The sequence below is a fragment of the Siphateles boraxobius genome, unplaced genomic scaffold (assembly GCF_051911475.1).
Source record: "Siphateles boraxobius isolate OS27281-9 unplaced genomic scaffold, OSU_SipBor_1 46, whole genome shotgun sequence".
Lineage (NCBI taxonomy): Eukaryota > Metazoa > Chordata > Actinopteri > Cypriniformes > Leuciscidae > Siphateles > Siphateles boraxobius.
In genome coordinates, this window is record NW_027509097.1 from 15,671,263 (window position 1) to 15,693,448 (window position 22,186).

General features: G+C 37.4%; 2 protein-coding genes across 6 annotated transcripts in view; one reads left to right on the forward strand and one right to left on the reverse strand.

The window, feature by feature from the left end:
• Positions 1 to 4,963: 4,963 nt before the first annotated feature.
• On the forward strand, positions 4,964 to 8,800 carry nme2a (NME/NM23 nucleoside diphosphate kinase 2a). Of its 2 annotated transcripts, none has more exons than XM_077201120.1 (5): positions 4,964 to 5,103; positions 5,714 to 5,846; positions 7,119 to 7,220; positions 7,367 to 7,479; positions 8,564 to 8,800. In XM_077201120.1, the coding sequence occupies exons 2-5, from the start codon at positions 5,718 to 5,720 to the stop codon at positions 8,679 to 8,681; spliced, it is 462 nt and encodes a 153-aa protein (XP_077057235.1). In that variant the 5' UTR covers positions 4,964 to 5,103; positions 5,714 to 5,717; the 3' UTR covers positions 8,682 to 8,800. The 2 variants fall into 2 exon arrangements, with proteins under 2 accessions (XP_077057235.1, XP_077057234.1); XM_077201119.1 differs by lacking the exon at positions 4,964 to 5,103 and adding an exon at positions 5,494 to 5,644.
• A 66-nt stretch (positions 8,801 to 8,866) lies between these two features.
• The window catches only part of LOC143710147 (caskin-2), a 61,332-nt gene continuing 48,012 nt past the window's right edge, over positions 8,867 to 22,186 (reverse strand). For all 4 annotated transcript variants that reach the window (XM_077201116.1, XM_077201115.1, XM_077201114.1 and 1 more), the window contains 8 exons: positions 21,958 to 22,036; positions 19,979 to 20,064; positions 16,869 to 16,979; positions 16,568 to 16,669; positions 15,608 to 15,746; positions 13,346 to 15,013; positions 12,358 to 12,598; positions 8,867 to 10,543 (listed from right to left, as the gene is read on the reverse strand). In XM_077201116.1, the coding sequence (XP_077057231.1) occupies positions 10,447 to 10,543; positions 12,358 to 12,598; positions 13,346 to 15,013; positions 15,608 to 15,746; positions 16,568 to 16,669; positions 16,869 to 16,979; positions 19,979 to 20,064; positions 21,958 to 22,036 (2,523 nt within the window). In that variant the 3' untranslated portion in view covers positions 8,867 to 10,446. The remainder of the gene's footprint in view (positions 10,544 to 12,357; positions 12,599 to 13,345; positions 15,014 to 15,607; positions 15,747 to 16,567; positions 16,670 to 16,868; positions 16,980 to 19,978; positions 20,065 to 21,957; positions 22,037 to 22,186) is intronic.

Sequence of the window (22,186 nt, forward strand, 5' to 3'; positions counted from 1 at the left end):
CAACCAGGTCCGGTATCCGAACTGGGTGAGGCGGGGCTTTAGTTCTTTGTTGTATTCACCTGATATGGCATGTGTAAAATTTTTCTGTCATCTCCGCATATATCCTTCACGATCGCTATTGCACGTTTGTCGATGGAGCGGCTTCAGACCATACTAAATGTTCTGACCGCATTAGTGCAGGACAAAGCTCTGGGGACATCAGAAGACAGGAACTATGGCAGCTGTACACAGCTCTGAGTAAAACAAAGGCAGACCACCGTATAATCTGGTAGGTAGCATTATTTGATAGAACGCCGGCACCGTAACTTCATACTGACGCGCCGCTAAACAAAGGCAGAGTAACGTAACGCAAGCGTGAGGGATATACACTTTCGAAAGCAGCCTACTGCGTTCTCGCCTCTCTAAACCTTTCCACCACCATCTCAACAGCAGTGCCAAACAGCCCAAGACAGGGGCATCAAAGAGGACAGTTTTATCAGACTCCTTGATCCCTGACAAATTAAGCAGAGATGTCTCTCTGTTGCTACCATAGCAGCCAAGGACCGGCCAATAGAGTTGGCCGCCTGCTTGATGACGTAGAGAGCTAGATCTGTGACTATATGCAGTTTATTGTATTATATCAGTTTATTCTATTATATCAGAATCACAGATGAGCAATGAGTCCTCGCATTCTATGAAAGAAATCGGTGAGCAGGCCTCCGCTTTTGGCACATAGACAATGAGAGAGGTGAGGGGAACTCCATCACGCTCCTCTACCTCACTATTGTACCCTGTGCGCTGCCTCTTCAAATGCGGCGCTTGAGCCGTGGGGCTCAGCGACTTGACTCTTTACTCATAAAGTCAGCTGGGAGCGGAGTTTTCTCAGTAATAAATCATTGCAATGTATGCATCAAGCCCCCTCGAGGGCTGAATGTGTATGCTCCGTTCCCAGTCAAATAGCACACAGCTCATGACTATAGCCAGGCTTTTGGAAACGCGGGCAAGAAGGGAACACAACGCTTGAATTGTCTGCTCGCCATTATTCTGCCTACCTTCTATCCTTTCTTCACACACTGCTATCTTCACACAGCACTTAAAAAAGCGTCTTCCTGAAGACAAAGAAGCTGATGACGTGTTCTCACACGGCCTTCTTATACTCTGGGGTGCATTTTGCGGCGTCGTCACACTGCATCGGCCATTGTATGGTGTGTTTGTACACGTGCCTCAGACACTGGGTTCGGCAAGGGCATGTCCCCCATAGTGTCAGCAGCTGACGCAGCATAGAAATTCCTCGAAAGGAAACTCAGTGGATGTCGTACTGAATTATGTCATACTAAAGTTTCTAGCCAGCAAGAACAGCAAGCATTTACTTTCTGGTTTGTCTTCTAACTTTGGAGCAGACCTCATCTGAGTACTATAATAATTGAATGAAGTCTCTAATGAAAGGAAATCAAACACTAAGAATACCTGCTTATTATTGGTTCTGTGCACTCTGCTTCCTACAACGCAGACAAATAAATGATGCGGAAAATTAGAGCACCAAAAAAATCTCAGTGATTTACAATTACATGAGGTGACCTGTATAAAGCTGTACAAATGTAATTATAAGCAAATGGAAAAGATAGTAGAGAAAATTGTGTAATTCACAATAGACTTTTTTACTTGCTAATATTTCCTGCAATGAGAATTGCATAATGCTTTTGTGCTGATTGGCTTACATTCTGCCTCAAGATACACAAGATACTTATTTAGACAAGCAATGTGTATTAAAGCAGTTAAAACTGAAAAGGGGGCAACATTTAAGTTGAAGGAGAAAGGACAAGATCTAGAGTGACTTAAATCAAAGTTAAGGAGGTAGTACTTCAGACTACCACTTGGCAGCTACTGTACCTCATTTAATCCTTATACTTTAAGCCCTGGTAAAAATAGAGCATGGAATACAAACCATCTAATACTGTTGGAGAGATTAGTGGAGGATTATTTATCCTTTTAGTCAGATAAGTACATATTCTGTTAGAAGGAAGGATTTGTGGAAATAAGAGCCCTGGCCATCGAGTCCCTTTAGTTAGTGGTTCTTATTTCTACACACATGATGAACTAGAATACCGCATGTTCAAATATGTGTTAAGGTGTGCTCACATTAGGCAAAAAGCTCCATTGTGTATTATCAATAGTGTAGGAAGCACAAATCTAAGTGAGGAAATCTTTCACCTACATGCAAAATTTACAGTTATGTGGATTCCTATTGAAATGACTGGAATTTGCCTGTGAAAATTAGTCGAACAATGGTAAATGTGACTGCGTCTGCACCTTTAGATCACTCATTATCATTCATGTCAGGTTGTGTTGCATAACACCTACTTGTGAAGGCCCAACATTTGCTAAAAAATCTTTGGTCAGTAACATGATTACCCCACCATTGCACGGTGTGTGTTTGGGAACTGAGGTTGCTGGGGGCATGAGTTGTTTGTTTCTTGTCTTTTTCTCAGGGTCAGCACCATAAATCCCTCTGTTGCCAAAAACTGCATTGACTGCAAATAGGAATAATGGGTTGAGAATGCAAACATGAATTATTGCCAAAACTGGACAGATCTTATCAGCAATCGTTCTTGTCATGTCATGGTCATATCTGAAATGGATAAAAGACTGAGTACACCTAAACTTTGTTAGGGTTGTCTTTATATGGAAAAGTTGCACTGTATTGTTGATTAATGCTACAGATAAACCTTTGTGTTTTTACTTTGTTTCTTTTTTCATTATGTGTATGTGACTGCATACATGTACACTGATTTTTTTAATAATAATTTGTTACAGCCAAATGTATTAGTTAATATCTAATTTTTATTTAATATTAATTCATATTTTAAAATAAAATCCCAAACAAAATAATTCACACAAAGCAAGAAATGTTGGTAACACAATAAGGTTCATTAGTTAAAAATAGTTAACTGCATTAGTTAGCAACTAATAATGAACTGCACTTATACAGCATTTATTAATCTTTACTATTGTTAATTTCAACATTTACTAATACTTTATTAAAATCGCGTTAACATTAGTTAATGCACCGTGAACTAACCTGAACAAACAATCAACAGCTATATTTTTCTTAGCTGACGTTAACAACGATTAACAAATACAGCAACAAATGTATTGCCCATGGTTAGGTCATGTTAGTTAATACATTAACTAATGTTAACTAATGAACATTATTGTAAAGTTACCTAAATGTTATTGTAAAGCCCATACTTAATATAAATTAATTTTGACATAAGTTCACCCCCCCACCCCAAAAAAAAGAAATTGGCCATTTTAGTTTTACAAAAGTTCATCAGATGAAGAAAAGGCTAAATTAACTGTGAAAGTAGAATGTTCAATTAAGATAAAATTAAAAAACGTTTAGTAAATGTTTAATTTAATTTACTTTCTATAAATAAAGACAACTTCAAAATAACTTATTGCTTATTGTGATGCCTTTTTATAAATATAGGCTACATCACATCGGTAGTGTCTGGTGTTCATTTTTCTGTTGGGAGTATTATTTGCTTTTAGACAAACTGAACAAAAACGGGTTTAAACCAGACATCATGGTTTTCGATTAGACCAATATAACAATGCATTTATATAAATGTGGTTGTTTCACTTTTTTCAGTGTACACTTATGAGCAATGACCACTCTTTTCCACACTCCTGCTTTTCATGTTATTGTCAGTGTGGTGCATTATACTTTAGGCCTATTTAATAGGACTGAGACCTACAACCCTCCAGGCTCTTTTGTACAAAGCTGAAATTGAACTGCCTTGCATACCTTCACATTTTCAAAAGACTCTATGGTCACTAATAGACTAGTGATATAAAAACAACAGCCAAAAGTGCCACTACACTGTGCATGTATTAGACACTCACACTGTTGCATAAATAATTTAATGGAACGGTGGAAAAGAGTATGTGGAAGTATAAGTTACTGACATTACTGCAGTGCAGTGATTCACAGAGGATTATGCTGAAACTGAGCAGAGATTTAATGAATAATTCTTAACTGCACAGATGGTCTAATTGGTCCCAAATCTTACACTATCTAACTTCCACCATGGATATATGTTCTTCAGATGGAGATAATGGCCATGTGCAGTATATACGTTAAAATGTCGTGGCTTAACTGAGATGTTAAATTAGAGGATAAATTGCTTTATGCACTTAACGAATCAGATATTTTCAGATGCTCTTATGTGCTTTTCAGTGATTGCATAATACATTTTGATATGCAATTAGAATTACTGTAGTTCCATTAAAAATAGTGTTAACATGAGACTATACAATCCCCAAAAAAACATGAAACATTCATTGAATAACTGAATCTTTTATATTATTAATGCATTTATAAACGGGGACGCATACAGAATCATACTCTTATGGAGGAGGGAATAAAAACAAAACAGAAGGGGAAACAATTATAAGAAAAGACAAATCAAAAAGAGAAACAGAAACTTGTAATAAATCTAACATTTTATTACAATTTGAATTCAATTAAATGTATTATATTAAAATTCATTCAAATATAAATTGAAATGTAAATTAATATAGGCCTTTTTTAATATTAAAATGTTAAAAATTATCGTTAAAATATTTACAATTATTATAAACTATTAAAATGTAAAATGTTATTATTGTCATGATAATCATTTAAAAATAATTACAATAATTATTTATTTCATATAAATATTCTGCTGGAGTAAAAAATGTGACAACAAGCCCCTAAGACTTTTTAAAATGGAAATAAAAAGTAACGGTGCACAGAAAAGATTTGTTGTCTTTTAAAAGTTTTAAGAACTTTATCTCGGTGGAAAAAACTAATAATTAATTAACAATTAATTATTAATAAATAGTTGCGTTAAAAATCAAGCAAGATTTGTTAAGGAGTAATATGTTTTGCGTGCGAGGAGTAGGTCTAGGCTACTTGTATCATTTGGATTCCATCGCAACAGATTAAAAATCACTGAATGCGAGAGCTCTGGAATCAGTCTCCGCCCACCTCCATAAAACACTGCAGATGATCATGGATTAGTGAAAGCACGCGCGCTCGTGGGTAATCAACTTCAGACTCGTGGACTGTCGTCAAAGAAAGTAAGGAAAATATTTTCTCTGTGTTTTATTGTCTTGTTAATTTGACAAAAGTTGAATCTTACAAATGAAATATGACAAGGCTGAGATAATGGCATGCTGCTGCGCACGCGCAGATCGGTTGCTACTTTAGTTTAATTTAGCTTGTACACTGATTTGTTAAAGAAAAATGAACACCACAGTTTACCAAATATAAATCGCCTGTATAATCGTGTCCGTTTAAATGAAAATTTGAATGAAATTATGATTTTAATAGGACGTCAGCATTTTATTTTAGAATAGATTTGGCTAAATAAAGTTTGTTAACATGAAAAGGTGATTAGATAACGTGCTGGGGGCATGAATCAGGATGCTTGAGGACAGCGATCAGATCAGATCACTAGTCACGGTTTAAGCAGCCAGTGACAGTTACAGTAAGCCGTCACAGGCTAAAACAGAAGGATCTTCCCCTGTCACTTGAAATGTAACTAGTGATGGGGTCAGGGGTTTCATCAACGAAACCCCCATCCACACCTCCAGCCCAGTGTGCCAAATGTGGGACAACGTAAGTTTGAATGCAGTTCTGTCAGCAGCTGTCGTGTATGTTTTACCGATATTCATTTTATTATTTTAGCCCAATGTCTGGAAACGAAGAGCGCACTTTCATTGCCATCAAGCCTGATGGAGTGCAGAGGGGACTTATCGGAGAGATCATCAAGCGCTTCGAACAGAAAGGGTTCAAGTTAGTTGCTATGAAGTTAATCCAGGTAAATTAAATTAACCGTTTTAATCTCAAAAGTTTGTAGCCTATTGGACTTGCCTTTTAATAGCCAAACACTGCTAAAGAGGCGTCGAGATTAAAGGGATTGTTCGCCCAACAACTACAATTCTGTCATAATTTAGCTACTCAAATTGTTTCAAAACTGTATGAATTTCTTTCTTCTGTTGAACAAAAAAATATATATTTTTAAGAATGTTGGTAAACCAGACAGTTGACGGTAACGGCACCCAATCGACTATGACTAGCCTAGCTACTACACGGTTTCAACAGAAGACTCATACAGGTTTGGAACAACTTGAGGATGATGAGTATATTATTACATCATTTCCATTTTTGGGTTATCCCTTTAATGGCGGTCACATGTAGGCTATAACATTAGTTTTATTTGTGGATCTATTGTGTAATGCGAATGGAACAAAAATGCAAGATTTGTTTTTTTTAATTTCCACATTATTTAAAAAAATATTTATCATATATTATCAAAAATATGATACTACGCAGCTCTTATAGCAACATTCTGTTATTTCAGCATCTTCAGATCGGAAGGATGCTACTTGACGAAAATGTGTGTATATCTAAGGAAAAATTAAGAGAAAATGCCACTGAAAATAAATTATATATATATATATATATATATATATATATTTCTAATGAATGTTTATATATATTTATATTACAACTATATAGGTTTCTATATTACTTAAAAGAACAGAGCAATACAAACTTTATATATTTTTGATTTAGGAAGCTCAATTTTTTCTATATACAGTACATTACATGGTTAGAAATATTTCTAACTTGACAAAAATAAGTTATATTATGTACATGTATATATAATATATTTTCTAGTTAATAGTTTTTAAAAAATTATAATTTTTATATAATTGTTTTAGAACTGCAATTTAATTTGATTCTCTGATTGTTACATTTTTACTAGATTACTTAACAGATTAAAAACTTTATATATTTTAGATTTTTCCCTAGTCTATAATTTTAGAAAACTCTATTTTTAGTGTGAGGGAACTTAAACTCTCTCAGACACGCACTTGTTTTAGGGGTTAAACCAATTACTAGTTCATTGTGGTCTGCAAAGATATATATCCTCATGTGACTATCTCGTTACAGTAAACATGACCTCAAAATGAAGATTTAGTCATAAAAAAAACCTGTTTTGGGTCAAAGGGGGATGTGGGATTAACGGACCTTTAATTCACAAAACTTTCTCCGCTGCTGTCTTTTTTGCTTGTCTTTAATGCAGGCCGATGAGGATCTTCTGAGACAGCACTATGGTGACCTAAAGGATCGGCCATTCTTCCCTGGGCTTGTCAGTTATATGTCCTCTGGCCCTGTGGTTGCCATGGTAAACCCATTTAAATTTATTTTCCCCTGAGTGCGGCTCTAAGGCACTTTGAATTTAATAATGTTTCTCGCTTATTGCTAATAAATATTCTTCATACATTTCATGAAATTGACTGTACTAATGTTATTTCCGTGATATATTTTTAGGTGTGGGAGGGTTTTAACGTTATTAAAACCGGTAGAGTAATGCTCGGCGAGACTAATCCCATTGACTCCAAGCCTGGGACTATCCGAGGTGACTTTTGCGTTCAGGTTGTCCGGTAAGATCTCATACTGTATACTAAAATGTAATTTTGATGACTTTGTTTTAAAGTGCTATTTTAAAGGTTCCTAATTTTGTTCTCCTACAATAGGTTTACATGCATCCAAGGTCAAAAAACACTTGAATTTTCTCATAAGATACATTGTATATCACTTCATTTTTAAAAGTCAGAAAACCAATCTAAACCCCTCCTTTCAGTGAGCCTATACTCTGATCTGATTGGTCAGATTGTCAAGTCTGTTGTGATTGGTCTACCGCTTACAGCGCGTTTCGGAAATGAAACGCCTATTACCATATCTGAATTTCAGCTCCGAAGGCTTCCTTAGCGCTTGATACACAGTGATACAAACAGGTTTTTTTATGTGTTTTGAAATACTATTCAAATCTCATTTCTGGAAATCCGTTTCAGTTTGACCGCTCTGATCGGATTTGGCGTGGTTTATATGACTTTCTCACGCCACGTTGAAAGAAATTAATATTTTTATTCAGAAAGGCATTAAATTGATCAAAACAGACAGTAAAGTAATTTACAGCACTACAATTGATTTCGGTTCCTTTCTACAAATGCTGTTCTTTTTGCCTTCTAAGTCTATTGTTTTGATCTTATTTTTGGATCTGTTGTATGGAGTTCATTTTGTGCTATAATTAATCAAACAAATCCAGCATTTTTAAACAAACCTGATCTGCTTTGCAAAGGAAAACTTGACTCACAAACAAACAGAGAGCAATGTGCAAGTACAAAGGTCAATTTGAGCGAAAATGCAGTGGAGTAACAAATATGTATTGTGTTTTATAAATATAAATGAGCCTAGATAATATTTCACAAATAAATACAAACCATCCTACAAAATGCATGCAACCTTTGAACAAATACCAAATCTAGTGCATAGAAATGCATATCTGTCTGTTATGATTGTGAGACTTGGCTTTTTATGAGATCTCTCTGCTTGATTTTCTCACAAATGTGTTCAGGCAGATTTTCTCACAAATGCAGTAGCACAAATACTAACTAGGATGCATCTGTCACTTTCATTTATTTGCCTGCACTAGTTTTTGCTAATATTAAATTGCTTTGGCTTCAGGAACATCATTCACGGCAGTGATTCTGTGGAAAGTGCCAACGCCGAGATCAACCTGTGGTTCAAACCAGACGAGATCTATGACTACACCAAATGTCAGGACAGCTGGCTCAATGGCTGATCACATTCCTTTTCTGCACCTTTCTCCCTCTCTGGAGTTTCTGATTTGATTCAGTTATTTTTCATTTTTTAACCCAATGTTTCTGGAGCTTGTCTTTACAATAAAACAAGAAATCCTGTCAGTTTAAGGGACACTTTCAATGAGCTGGTACTATTCAAAACAAAAGCTCGAGGCATGACGACAAGTCATGTAATTCAAGGATTTATTAAACATAATACTTCAAGTAGTTCAAATGGATGAATTTCCTATTTACTGTATGGTACATTCAGGCAAAGCAACGAACCATGTGTCTAGTTTTTGACAGAGCAATGCCACACGAAGCATTGCAGAAAGGAATGAATTTGGAGAAATAAAGTACACGGTGCTCATTTAAATGATACTGTAGCACCAACAGTGCTGATTTCATAAAGTCCATTAAAATATCATTATGCCACATAATACAAAATCTAGAATTCCAGATTGCTACTTAGGGGGGAAAAAAGCATGCAAGAACAGGATGGTCTTGTCTTCTCGCAGATTTTTGAACAATGTACTTTACATCAGACAGTTAAAGAAAGTCTCTTTCAGTCAAGTACTGGTTGTTTTACCAGTATACAATACATGCAGAAATAAATTGATACAATAAAATATACATAGTACATATACATGTTGTAGAAGTGCACAAGATTCACAGAAGTGAATAGCCATTTGAGACTTTAAAGCTCCATTTGAACTCTTCTCGTCCTCTAGTTTGGTGATATTTTTGTTTAAACCACATGGGCCCCAGTTTATTAAAATGCAAGTTCCTTTTTGGTCAGCCGAGCCAAAAAATGTAATGCTTTGCAGTTTCTAGTTTTGCCAGAATGACAGCATTCACAAAGAGGGACTGTCCCTTTTTAACCTGACAAAGCAAATAAATTATCATTCTGGTACAAAAATATATAATAGATGTAATCCATACAATGTTTTCTCTTTCCCAAAACAAAACAGTTGTCAAAATATACTATGGCTCTATTATTTTGTTAAGAAGTGTCATTTTCTTAACATTTTAAGATCTAGTTAAGCAAAGGTTTGAACATACACTGTACAGTGCAACTACAAATATACTGTACAATACTAAATCTGTTGGCAGGATATAAAGTTTCACTATAGTAAAACATACTTGGTCCATGAGGTTTGGGTCATTACACAATGATGATGATGTCCACTGAGCAGTTTTCTTAGTTATGTTTTGATCAGTTGTATTATTGCTTACTTTTGAACTAAATAAAGGATCCTCCAGTATACAGAAAACAAAATTGAAGAGTGATAAGTCTCAGAGCACTTGAAACAGAGTTCTGGTAGTATCTCACTTAGATTTTACACCGTATATCCATTTGCTAGAGGCCAATTGTGAGTCTTGACTGAGCACAACAGGAAATTAAAAGTGTCTCTGTGGGAAGAGCTTTAGTACAGTAGATCTGAACAGCAAGTGCTTACATTCTGCAATCTTCACTGCAGATATCCTGTTCGAGCAAACCGAAGATGCAGAAAGAAACATTTTGGCATAAGGTTGGAGATGTGAAAGTGGATCTTTTGTAGAAATTTGAGGCAGGATCCACCGCAGTTCATTGCAACTAGTATCTTAAAATAGCAAATTTAATTCAACTGTTAAAACCAATACTTGTAAGCAGGTCCACCAAGTTGTGTTGTAAACAAAGTGTGAGAAGTTAGACATTGCATGTCTAAATCATCCAGAAGCTCGCATGTGAAGGCCCTATGCAAAGGTTATAGGAATTACAGTAGGTCAATCCAACATGGCCTCCAGCTGGTCAGCAAGATCATCGAACATGTTCCCTATATCATCAAGAATGTTCCCAGCGGACTTCACTGTGTTAATGCCCCTGAGAGAAAGAAGAGCAAAAACAAGGTTGAGAGGGTTTAATAAGGAGGTATTGTGAGTGTATGTCTTAAAGTCACCCTGTAGTCAATAATTATATCTCTTAAAACAAATTTTTGAACACCAAAATGACATATTTTTTTATTTGTGCCTTAAAATAGCTTGAATTTAACTCTACGCCCCTTGCATCATTTAGTATACTTGGAACCATGAATATGCAAATGAGCCCCACCTCCACTCACTCATACAGGCTCGTCTACAAGTCAATGTATCAGAATGTTAATGAGTTTTTATGCATCGCTTTCTACAATGCCAGATACATAGCACTAATTAATATGATTAGCCTTTGGCTTTACTACGTTATCAAACAGCTAATAATGTGTTGCTAATGTTACACAAACCATGTCGCGTTCATCATCTCAGAGTCAGACAGCTGCTCCCGATGAATTGGATGCCGCCTTGCATGGCTGACACTGCCGTCGGTGTATGAGTGAGTGAGTGAATGGGTGAATGTGAGGCAATATGTAAAGCGCTTTGGTGGCCATTGAGTCTGTGAAAGCGCTATATAAATGCAGTCCATTTACCATTTACCATTCTAACAATCAGCATCCTTAGAAATGCTTAGAATATCAGTGGAGAAAAGCATAGAATATGAGTGGAGAAAGGCATATAGTTCATCAAAACATCGTAATATACATCACATACATAATTCACCTGCAATATTGCTAAATGTACCCGATTTTTCATATTAGAAAAATATACTTGGCTTCTTGACACTCCCCTGCTTCGCACTATAGTAGTGATATGCTAACGCCTGTTCCCCTCGTGATGTGATTGGTTACAAGGTAGTTTGTAACGCAAGAAACACCGGGGATTTTTTTCACTCCAGTTTTAATGAGAAGATACTCAGCAATGGTGTTGAATTTGCAGATGGTTTGTCTTAAAACATATTAAAAACACCACATAGACATTTAAAAACAACATTAAAAACTTGATTTTCACCACAGGGTTCTTTAAATAAAGGAGTGTTTAAACTGACAGCAACCTGCCATCCTTTTACATTTCAATGAGAGCTTGCGATTTTTAGGTGCTTGAGCAACCGTCGGCGATGCGATATTGGCGTACAGTTTCCAACAATGAGATGCACTTGACCTGAACTTTCAATGTGATAGATGAACTGGAGGTAATATTAGCCATTAATATAGCCAAAATAACCTTATTTATTGAATATATCAATAATCATATAAGTCTAGTATATAGTATTGTGTATACAGCACATTATACAGAAGTTAGTATATTAGTACTCCAATCTGAACATAGTCAGAAGTGGGGTTACTTTATGTAAAAAACACTGACTGGGGGTTTATCCTTGATTAGCATATGCTATGCTATGAGCTAAATCTGTTCAAAATGCAAAATAAGGTTCAACGCAGACAGATTGACCAGCAACACTGCTGACAATGGATTTGTTGTGATAAAATAGGAGGGGAATCAAATGAAAGTGAAATGAAAATGGTTGAGACACCATCTGTCTCTGTCCATGAGATAAGGACATCATCAATCTGTCTTCATCGCAGCCAAACAGATCAAAGAGTCAAAGGAAAAACAGGCACTACTTTTAGGGAGATCACTTATTGCTAGATTTCCCAGCAGGCTTGATGTGACAAGTGGTCATTCGGTCATTATGGTACCATCTGCAAGGCTGTCTCATTGAAATACACAATTTCCTCTACTGTGTAAAAAAAGGGATTCAAGCTGTTTAATACTACTTTGACAGAGGACAGATACAAAGAGACAAAAATAAGTGGTTTGTGTTACCTTTCTGCTGGATCTTCCTGAGCCAACTTTCTCTCCACAACTTTAAGTGCTGCTTCGAGAGACGTGCTGGTTTGTTCAAGTCGTTTGTGGACCAACACGTCCTGGCCTTCGGTCACAGCCTGTGGCTTTCCTGCCAGCGCAGCCTGACCTTGAGGTGCTTTGCTTGGGGGACAGTGAGCTAGAGGACTGCAGGGAGGTGAAACGGCAAAGGCCATGCTCTGGGCGACATTGCCTCTCACTCCTGAAGAAATTTTTTTGCCAAAGGAGGAGATAATTAAACCTTGGATCGCAAGTTAATAAATATAATTATGGGCAAATGCTTGTGAGGATTCCCAGGGCTAGTTTAGTATTAGTAGACTGTTAGGGTTAGTACAATAAGTTTTCTTTTAATTGCAAAGTTACTTATAGTCAGTAGAATGTCTGTTCAGTAGAATATCTGTTCAAAATAAAGTGTTAGCAGATATTAAGAAGACAGTCTACAACTAACGCTGTAATAATGTCAGTCTAATAATGACTGGTAGCTGGCATGTAGTTGCAAAGTTACTTACAGTATACTTAGTAGAATGTCTAAAGTGGACTTTCGAAATAGTGTTACCAAATTATAAACTGAAAATATAAAAATAATAGCTAATTCAAAATATTAATAAATACTATGACAGAATATAAAAATACTAAAATGACGCTGGAGCCAATCAATCCTAATAGATAAAACAATGGAGTTCTCCACAATACATTTCTAGTAAAATGTAAAGAAAAGTAAAATGGGCTTACACAATCTTTTCTAACATTAAATCTTTTGTAACATGTCTTTACCTTCACTTTTAATCAATTTAATGTGTCCTTGGTGAATAAAAGTATTTATTACTTTCACACAAAAAAACAACCCTTTTACAGACCACATCTTTTTAACGGTAGAGTATGTTTTGTAAGTAGTTATGAATGTGTTTAAAATAAAAAATTAAACAATAGCCTAAACAGGTTGCATTACCTGAGGTTGCTGCAGTAGAATGGCGTGTGGGCTTAGAAGGGGTGGGAGGTTTATGTGGAGAGCCTGGTTTTGGAGAGAGGCCAGATTTAAAAGGATTTTTTGTCAATCCACCATTCTGCATGCGTTGCGAGACCATGTCGGTCCCTGTGGCCCTCTCATTTCCTATTTGCGTGCTGGTGCCCTGACCTATCATCTGCAGTTCCTTTGGCTTGTGTCTCCTTTTGACTGTGTCTGATTCCTTTAAGTTAAACTCATGTACCTCTAGGGACGATTTGATATATTGTGCCGGCTTCAGAATTTCAACACCGGTCTCACACTCTATCTTAGCAGGTGCTAATTTGGTCCTTTGTTTGATGGTAACTTTGCCCTCTTCAGCGAAAGGTATGCTCTCCTGTGAGGATGTTGAACCTGCACATTGCTGGTTCCTCAGAGGGCCGATGTTTTCATCGGCAGGATTTTCTACGCCATGCTTCGTTTCATTCGTTGAAGATTCACTAGCGGTCCTCCTACGGTTCCCCATATTTTTTGGTGGGGGGGCAGGCGTCATGGCTTTAAAAACGGGGCTGTTGCATGTCTTATTGGAGCTTCCTTTATTGTTCTCCAGCCTGGCTGCAATGCTGCGGACATTTCCTGCACTCTCCGTTTCAATCCCGCTTGTAGTTGCCCCACTCGGGGCAGAGCTTAGTCGCTTTGGAGGGGGAGGAGGAGGACCTTTCCTCTTGGCACGTATGACGAAGGAATGACTGCGGCCCACTTGACGCTCAATGACGTAAGACGGTTGGCTGCGGCCGGGTTTGCGAGTAAGCGTGGCATAAGATCCCACATTGGCAGAAGTTGTAATAGGGGCTGAGTTGTCATAGGGGCTGTCTTCATCATTCTCTCCATCCGACATAGCATAGCGTGAAAGACTTTGAGTTCGCTTTTTGGACCGGGGTGTGTCTCCGTTTGGCTGCTGGGTTCTGATTGGACCTGAGCTTCCCATGTTGGGATTACATTTTTGATGCGACAGATAACTTAAGCCCCTCTGAAGAGGTAATCCATGAGGGGGCTGAGAGGGAGAAACCACCGGTCTGGGTTTGGTGAGGACGGGTGGGTATGCAAAGCTTGCTATTTTACTAGTGATTATGGGTGGCGTCCTTGCTGGACTGCCAGAGAAGGGGTGATTAGGTTGTAACGGCAACACCGGCGCCATTTTGATAGGTGATATTTGGCTTCTATCCTGAGATTCCACGATGGCATATTGTTCCTTGCTGGGACTGCTGTCCATACTGCCCAGACTCTCTTGTGAGCGGCTGTGGGGGGTTACTGACGCCATTGGGCGTTCTTGCGACCGTCCTGACCCTCCTGACCGTGTACCAATGCTTTCTTGACTAAGACGCATGGCTGTTCCACTCACGTTGCTGAGACCATCTTGGCCTCCACTGTATCCGCTACGAGCCATGGCGTTTTGTAGCTCAACGCTCAGCTCGCTGTCCTGGAAGGTGAGCATCTTTGGTGACAGAGGAGACGAAGGGCAGTCAGAGCTGTCATGGTGCTCGATGGCAACCAGCTCGAGGCTAGGGGGAACTCTCTGGCGCTGTAGCATCGCCTGCCCCTCGGCCTGGTTCTTACGAGCCTTCTGTACATCACTGAGCTTCTTGACAGCAAGCATCAGCTTCTTCTGATGGCCTGTAGATAAACAATATGTCAATCCACAGATATACTTTTAGGAAAAATATTCTGATGTACATGGGCATTAATGACATTATGTTAACCGGGTTGTTTATCTGCTATATTTCTAATCTGAGTGCATCATTTAAATGCATTTGTGGAACACAATCTATCTAAATTACTGATCAAATATTTTGGGTCAAGAAAGAAATTAATACTTTTATTCAGCAAAAATTGCATTCAATTGATTGAAGTGGAGTAAAGATATTTATAATGTTCAAAAGATTTCCATTTCAGGTAAATACTGTTCTTTTGAACAGTTTTCAAATTTGATAATAATGAATTTGTTTTCTACTTGAGCACCAAATCAGCATATTAGAATGATTTCTGAAGAATCATGTGACACTGAAGACTGGAGGAAAAACACTGCAGGAATAAATTACATTTTAAAATATATTAAAATAGAAAACTGTAATTGTAATAATATTTCCGTTTTCCTGTATTTTTGATCACATAAATGCAACCTCTGTGAACAAAAGGGACTTCTTTTAAAGACATTAAAGGTCATTAAAAAAAACATTTTAATGGTAGTGCATCTATTAATCCACTTACCCAGCTTAATGATGCCAATTTCCTGTAGATCCTCCCATGTGATATCTTGCACTATGCTGATGGAGTCATATCCATTCTCTGCTAGATTTTTCTGGTACTGTGGCAGCCCAATAGCACTGAGCCATTTCGCAATATCAGACTGAAACAAACAGACAAGTATGATTCTCCTATTAATTAATTTGATTAATTGACAATGCTTCTGATGGTTTAAGGGATAGTTCACCCAAAAATGAAAATTCTGTCATTAATTACTCACCTTTATGTCATTCCAAACCCGTAAGACTTTCGTTAATCTTCGGAACACAAATGAAGATCTTTTTAACGAAATCTGAGAGCTTTCTGTTCTACGTAACTACTATTTTCAAGCCCCAGAAATGTAGTAAAGACGTCATAAAGTATTCCATTTGACTCCAGTGGTTTAACCTCAATTGTACGAAGTGACGCAAGTTCTTTGTTTGCGCAAACATTTTTTTTACCACTTTATTTACTACAAAATATTAATCTCCAACGCACATTTATGCAACGTCTGCTCTCACGTCAACAACACGCATGTGTCGTGGTGCTCCCATGAATGCACATTGGAGAATAATATTTTATAAATAGTGGTAAATTATGTTTTTTTGTGCAAACAAAACACTCAACTACACAAAAGGTAGTTGCGTAGCTGTCAATGAAGGGTCAAGAAAGCTCTCAGATTTAATTAAAAAGATCTCCAACCATGTTCCGAAGATGAACGAAAGGGTGAGAACGACATGAGGGTGAGTAATTAATGACAGAATTTTCATTTCAAGTGAACTTACCCTTTAAGCATATAAAAGTCAATGTCTGTGATATGAATTTAGCAATTATCTGTTAATAAACTACTTAAGTTCTCATTAGGTGTGTCATAACCTTGAACTTCTACATCACATGTAGGTAAATGTTTTAAACTGTGTATATGAAAATATAGCATTGAATTACTGGAATGTAATCCGGCAACCACTCAGGGATATTCAAGTTGCTGATCTCCATAGAGATCTTCTTGCGGTGGCCAGGCTTTGTAACGCCAATAGCAGTGAGATCCTAAAACCATACAAAAAGATTGATTCACTCACAAAATTAATAGCTTTCGTAAAAGCATCTCAGAAACCTGATTACATTTTATTCAGCTTTGATATCTATTAGATGCAGTAGTGAATACTAATGTGTTGTGCAAGAAATGCAGCAAGATGCTAACATAAGCCTGTGTACTTAAATGCTGATACACAAAAAGATGGCTCACCTCAGGGGTCATTCTGCTGATTGTGGGCACATCATAACCAGCTGTGAGGAAATTCGATGTGTACTGCTCAAGCTGAAACTCACAGAGCCACTGGTAAATTGCCTCAGCATCCTGATTCAAAGAAATGATTGAGCATTATGCATACAGTAAAAGCAGAATACGCCTTCATGTTAAGTGCCACAGGTCATTTAGATGTGAAAATGGAAATAGGTGGTATACTACTGAAAAACGAAAGAAAAATTAAGAGGATTCAGATGATTATTTATGGCTACTATTCTAAGAGAATACTAGTTTACTACTTAATAAATAGTGTGCATGTGCAGTGCATACCGTGTACTGCCAAAAGTGAAAGAGTGGACATTATTCCACAATAAACATTTCAAACTGTATGCAACATTATCACATGACCTTAAGACATTTAACTCTCTCCTCTGTTCACCTCCACTATCACCCACCTCCTCTTTAACTGCTGATGACTTTGCTAACTTCTTCACCAACAAAACAACCTCTATCAGCAGTCAGTTCTCAACTCCACACACACAGGAACCCAAACCATCCTCTCCCACTACCAGAAACCTTCTCTTTACCTTCTCTCGGATAACCGAGGAAGTAGCATCTAAACTTCTCCCCTCCAGTCATCCTACCACCTGCCCTCTAGACCCCATCCCCTCACACCTTCTACAAGCCATCTCTCCCACACTTTTACCAGCACTCACACACATCATCAACTCATCCCTCCACACTGGCATTTTCCCTACAGCATTCAAGCAGGCTCGGGTAACGCCACTGCTTAAAAAAACAATATTAGACATCACTTTTAGAGAATTACAGACTTGTCTCTCTCCTACCCTTCATTGAGAAAACCCTTGAACGAGTTGCTTTCAACCAAGTGTCATCTTTCCTGTCTCTGACCAACCAGCTAGAAGTCAACCAATCTGGCTTCAAGAAAGGCCATTCAACCGAGACTGCACTACTGTCGGTCACAGTAAGCCCTGCGGATCGCAAAAGCTGCTTCCAAATCTTCAGTTCTCATTCTGCTGGATCTTTCTGCTGCCTTCGACACTGTGAATCATCAGATCCTTCTGTCCACCCTCTCATCACTGGGCATCAAAGGAACTTCACTCCACTGGTTTGAGTCCTATCTCACAGGTAGGTCCTTCAGGGTTACATGGAGAGGCGAGGTATCCAAAGCACATCAAATGAACACAGGGGTTCCTCAGGGTTCAGTTCTTGGACCGCTCCTCTTCTCCATCTACACCACATCATTGGGACCCATCATACAGGCCCATGGTTTCTCTTACCATTGCTATGCTGATGACACCCAGCTCTACCTCTCATTTCAACCAGATGATCCCACAATAGCTGCACGTATCTCAAGCTGTCTGGCGGACATCTCGGCATGGATGAAGGAACATCACCTGCAGCTCAACCTGGCAAAGACTGAGCTTCTCGTCCTCCCTGCCAATCCGTCTCTACAGCACGACTTCACTATCCAGCTAGAGTCATCCTCAATCACCCCATCAAGGTTGGTCAGAAATCTTGGAGTAATATTTGATGACCAGCTGACCTTCACAGACCACATTACAAAGACAGCTCGATCATGCAGGTTTGCAATGTATAACATCAGGAAGATCAGGCCTTTCCTAACTGAACATGCAACACAACTTCTCGACCAGGCCCTGGTTATTTCTAGGCTTGATTACTGCAATGCTCTTCTAGCTGGACTTCCATCATGTGTTACTAAACCTCTACAAATGATCCAGAATGCTACAGCCCGCCTTGTCTTCAACGAGCCCAAAAGGGCTCACGTCACTCCTCTGTTCATCTCACTGCATTGGCTACGACTCGCTGCTCACATCAAATTCAAAGCTTTGACGCTTGCTTACAGATCTACCACAGACTCAGCTCCATCCTATTTTCACTCCCTACTACAAGTCTACGTCCCTACCAGAAGCCTACGATCGGCCAAGGAGCGACGGCTAATGGTGCCATCACAGCGAGGCACTAAATCACTCTCCAGAACATTCTCATTCACGGTTCCATGCTGGTGGAATGATCTCCCCACCCTCGTCCGTAATGCAGAATCCCTGACAGCATTCAAAAGACAACTGAAAATGTATCTCTTCCGTGAGTACTTAGCATAAAAAAAAAATCTTCTCTTTTAAATCTTTCCTTCCCTTTTAAATCTTCCCTTGTCTGGCTTTTGCTACTCTGAGCAATGCCTGAACTTTGTATTTTGAGCACTTCTTGCGTCGTTCTTCCCTCTTCACGATGACTCGCTTGCTTTGGTCCTCAGATGAAAGTCGCTTTGGATAAAAGCGTCTGCTAAATGAGTAAATGTAAATGACCTTACTATATTTGTCACAAGACCTCAGCAAGTGGCATCTAATTAGCTTATTGAAAAATGAATACAATTTTGTGTAAAAAACAAAAACAAAATAATTCTAATAATAGTAATCATCATCATCATTAGCAGTAGTAGTAGTGGTGGTATTATATCAATTATAATTGTTATATTATACAAAATAATTATAAAATATGGTTTTAAATATTTAAAATTGGTTATTTTTAGTGCTGTCAAATAGATTAATCGCTGATGATATATATATATATATATATATATATATATATATGTATGTTTATGTGTGTGAGTATATATACAGCATACACACACACTAACACACAGACATATATAATAAATATATATACACATATTATGTAAACAAAAACTTTTGTCAGATGCGATTAATCGTTTTGACAGCACTAGTTATTTTACATTGTTGATCCCATATGTACTGTAAATGCATACAAATATTTTTAATATAAGAATGTAGTCCTGCTTAATAGTAATTTATTATTATTATAACCCTATTATTATTACCATCCAGTTTTTTGTAAAAAAAAAAAAAAAAAAAGATTAGATTAGCAAAATGAGTCAAGAAAGAGATGCAAAAAATAGTTGCATCGATTACACTGGAAATGAAAGGTCAAGTCTTTTTGTTGAATATAGACAATTTGTATCTGGCTCACAGAACACATACAACAGTATATACATGTATTATTTTTTACAATGTAGTATATGATAATATGCTGTTCTGCCTTGGCCTCACCCTGCCATCTAGAAGTTGCTGTGGATGGATGACACGTTGTTCTCCAGGTCTGGAGCTGCTCAGTGGAATCCTCCGTCCAAGAGCACCTAAAGCATGCACACACACACACACACTTCTGTTGGTCATAGACTCGGCTATTGCCTTAGGCTGTGGAGTATAGACTCCCAGAGCAGTCTTTCATACATGTTATTTTATCTGCATGTTTATAAATCAGTGTGCTGAAGGAGTACATGTCTCAGCAGAAAAAAAAAGTTCTCCTGTGACCCGAGGCACAGTTTTTTCCTCTTCATTAACAATGGATCATACCAGAATAGCGCAATCACTGACATTTAGAGATGAGGATTTAAGACCTAAGGCTGTTTTGATGAGTGATTGTGAAAGTATGCGTTCATGTGAGAGACAGACAAGCATATACCTTCTTCTATGATAAAAAAACAGTACAACCAAGGTACTGTTTGGAAAAAAATTAAAGTTTTCGAAACAAAGTTATGAAATAATAAAAATCCATAAAATGACAACCCATTAACTTGTAACAAAGCATGATAATAAGATTGATTTGCAATGTACCTTTTTAAAATGTCCACAGTGGCAATAACATGCATGTTAATACGTCTCCATTTAACTCACCTCCATAAAATAAGCTGATTTTAGGAGCGTTTCTTGATCTCATGCTTATTTTTAGATCCTCTTCAAGTCAAAGCCACAGCAAAAACACTCTTGTGTTCGTGCCATTGATAATCTTCTCTCCCTCTTAAATTCTCCTCTTTTCCTTGGTATTTTAGACTTACACACAACTTTGCCTCTGTTGTGTCCTTCCCTCCTACTGAAATCTGACACTGCACAGTATCAGTCTATAAGTAAAAATGAGCAGGTATGAACAGGTATTTTAAGCTGCCTGGCTTGTGTCTTTATTGTGGTCTTCGACTCAGGAGATTTCTTCAGCATTTATTAATCTTAGTTAATATTAACTTTGACATTTACTAATACGCTATTAAAATCAAAGGTTGTGTTTGTTAACATTCGTTAATGCACTGTGAACTAACATGAACAAAAAATGGAACAGCTGTATTTTTAACTAACATTAACAAAGATTAATAAATACTGTAACAAATGTATTGCTCGTTGTTCATGTTAGTTCATACATTAACTAATGTTAACTAATGAACCTTATTGTAGTGTTATCTGTGTTACCAAAACAATTAACTAATATACCATAAAAAAATAATATTAAAAAAATGTTTAAATCAAAATAAAAGACTTACTAACAAATCTAAAATTATATATTTTTTTATTTGTTTACCTGCATATCATGTGACCATTAATAGACATCAGAGAACTGTGAACTTAGTTTAGGTCAATAATAAAATTAAGTCCAGTGATAGAATTATTTGAATTTGTACATTTAATGTGTTTAAAGACAAAAGCCATCCAAAGACAGTAATACATGGTTAACTGACTCACTGAGTAATAATTCAAATAATAATTAATGTTTCGTCAGGAATTGATTAGATATGCAATGTTGAGAAAGCACTTCTTAAAAGTGAAATGATTTCTGTAATTCCAGTGATCAAATGCGGTGGGTCTGTTTTCAGTGATATGCTCATGACTAATGTTAGTAATTCCCTGAGGACCTTCTGAACCTATCCAAGGTTTTTTTAGAAAGGAAAATGAAAACGATAAAACAATAAGTAGGGATCATCAATGACTTATGAATAATTTACTGCCATTCTGAGGATAACATGTAATCTATAAAAAAGTAACTGTACTCTGATTACGAGTATTTTAGAAATGAATATAATCTAATTACAAGTACTTCATTTTTGGAGTCTGTTTATGTAATCCAGATTGCATGTAATCAGTTACTACCCTGCACTCTATATATAGATCTCCCATATATTTCCCCAGATTATTTATCTTATGATTCGTTTCAATTCTTCAGCTCTGCTTTTACTGCTTACTCTCTTGAAGACAGTGCTGACCTGAATGAGGGTCCATGTGTTTTGCAGGGTCATGAGCGTGACTGCACTGTTCCACCAGTTCTCCAGCAGAGGGAGGCAGCTACACGTAGGAAAAACACAGCACTGTGTCACATTTAACTCAACAGCTGTCTGGCAGAAATAGCTCACATAGACCACTACTGCGTGTGAAAGACTTCACACAGAGAGTCTAATTACTACACATGAATATTCATTACAATTATCAACAAGA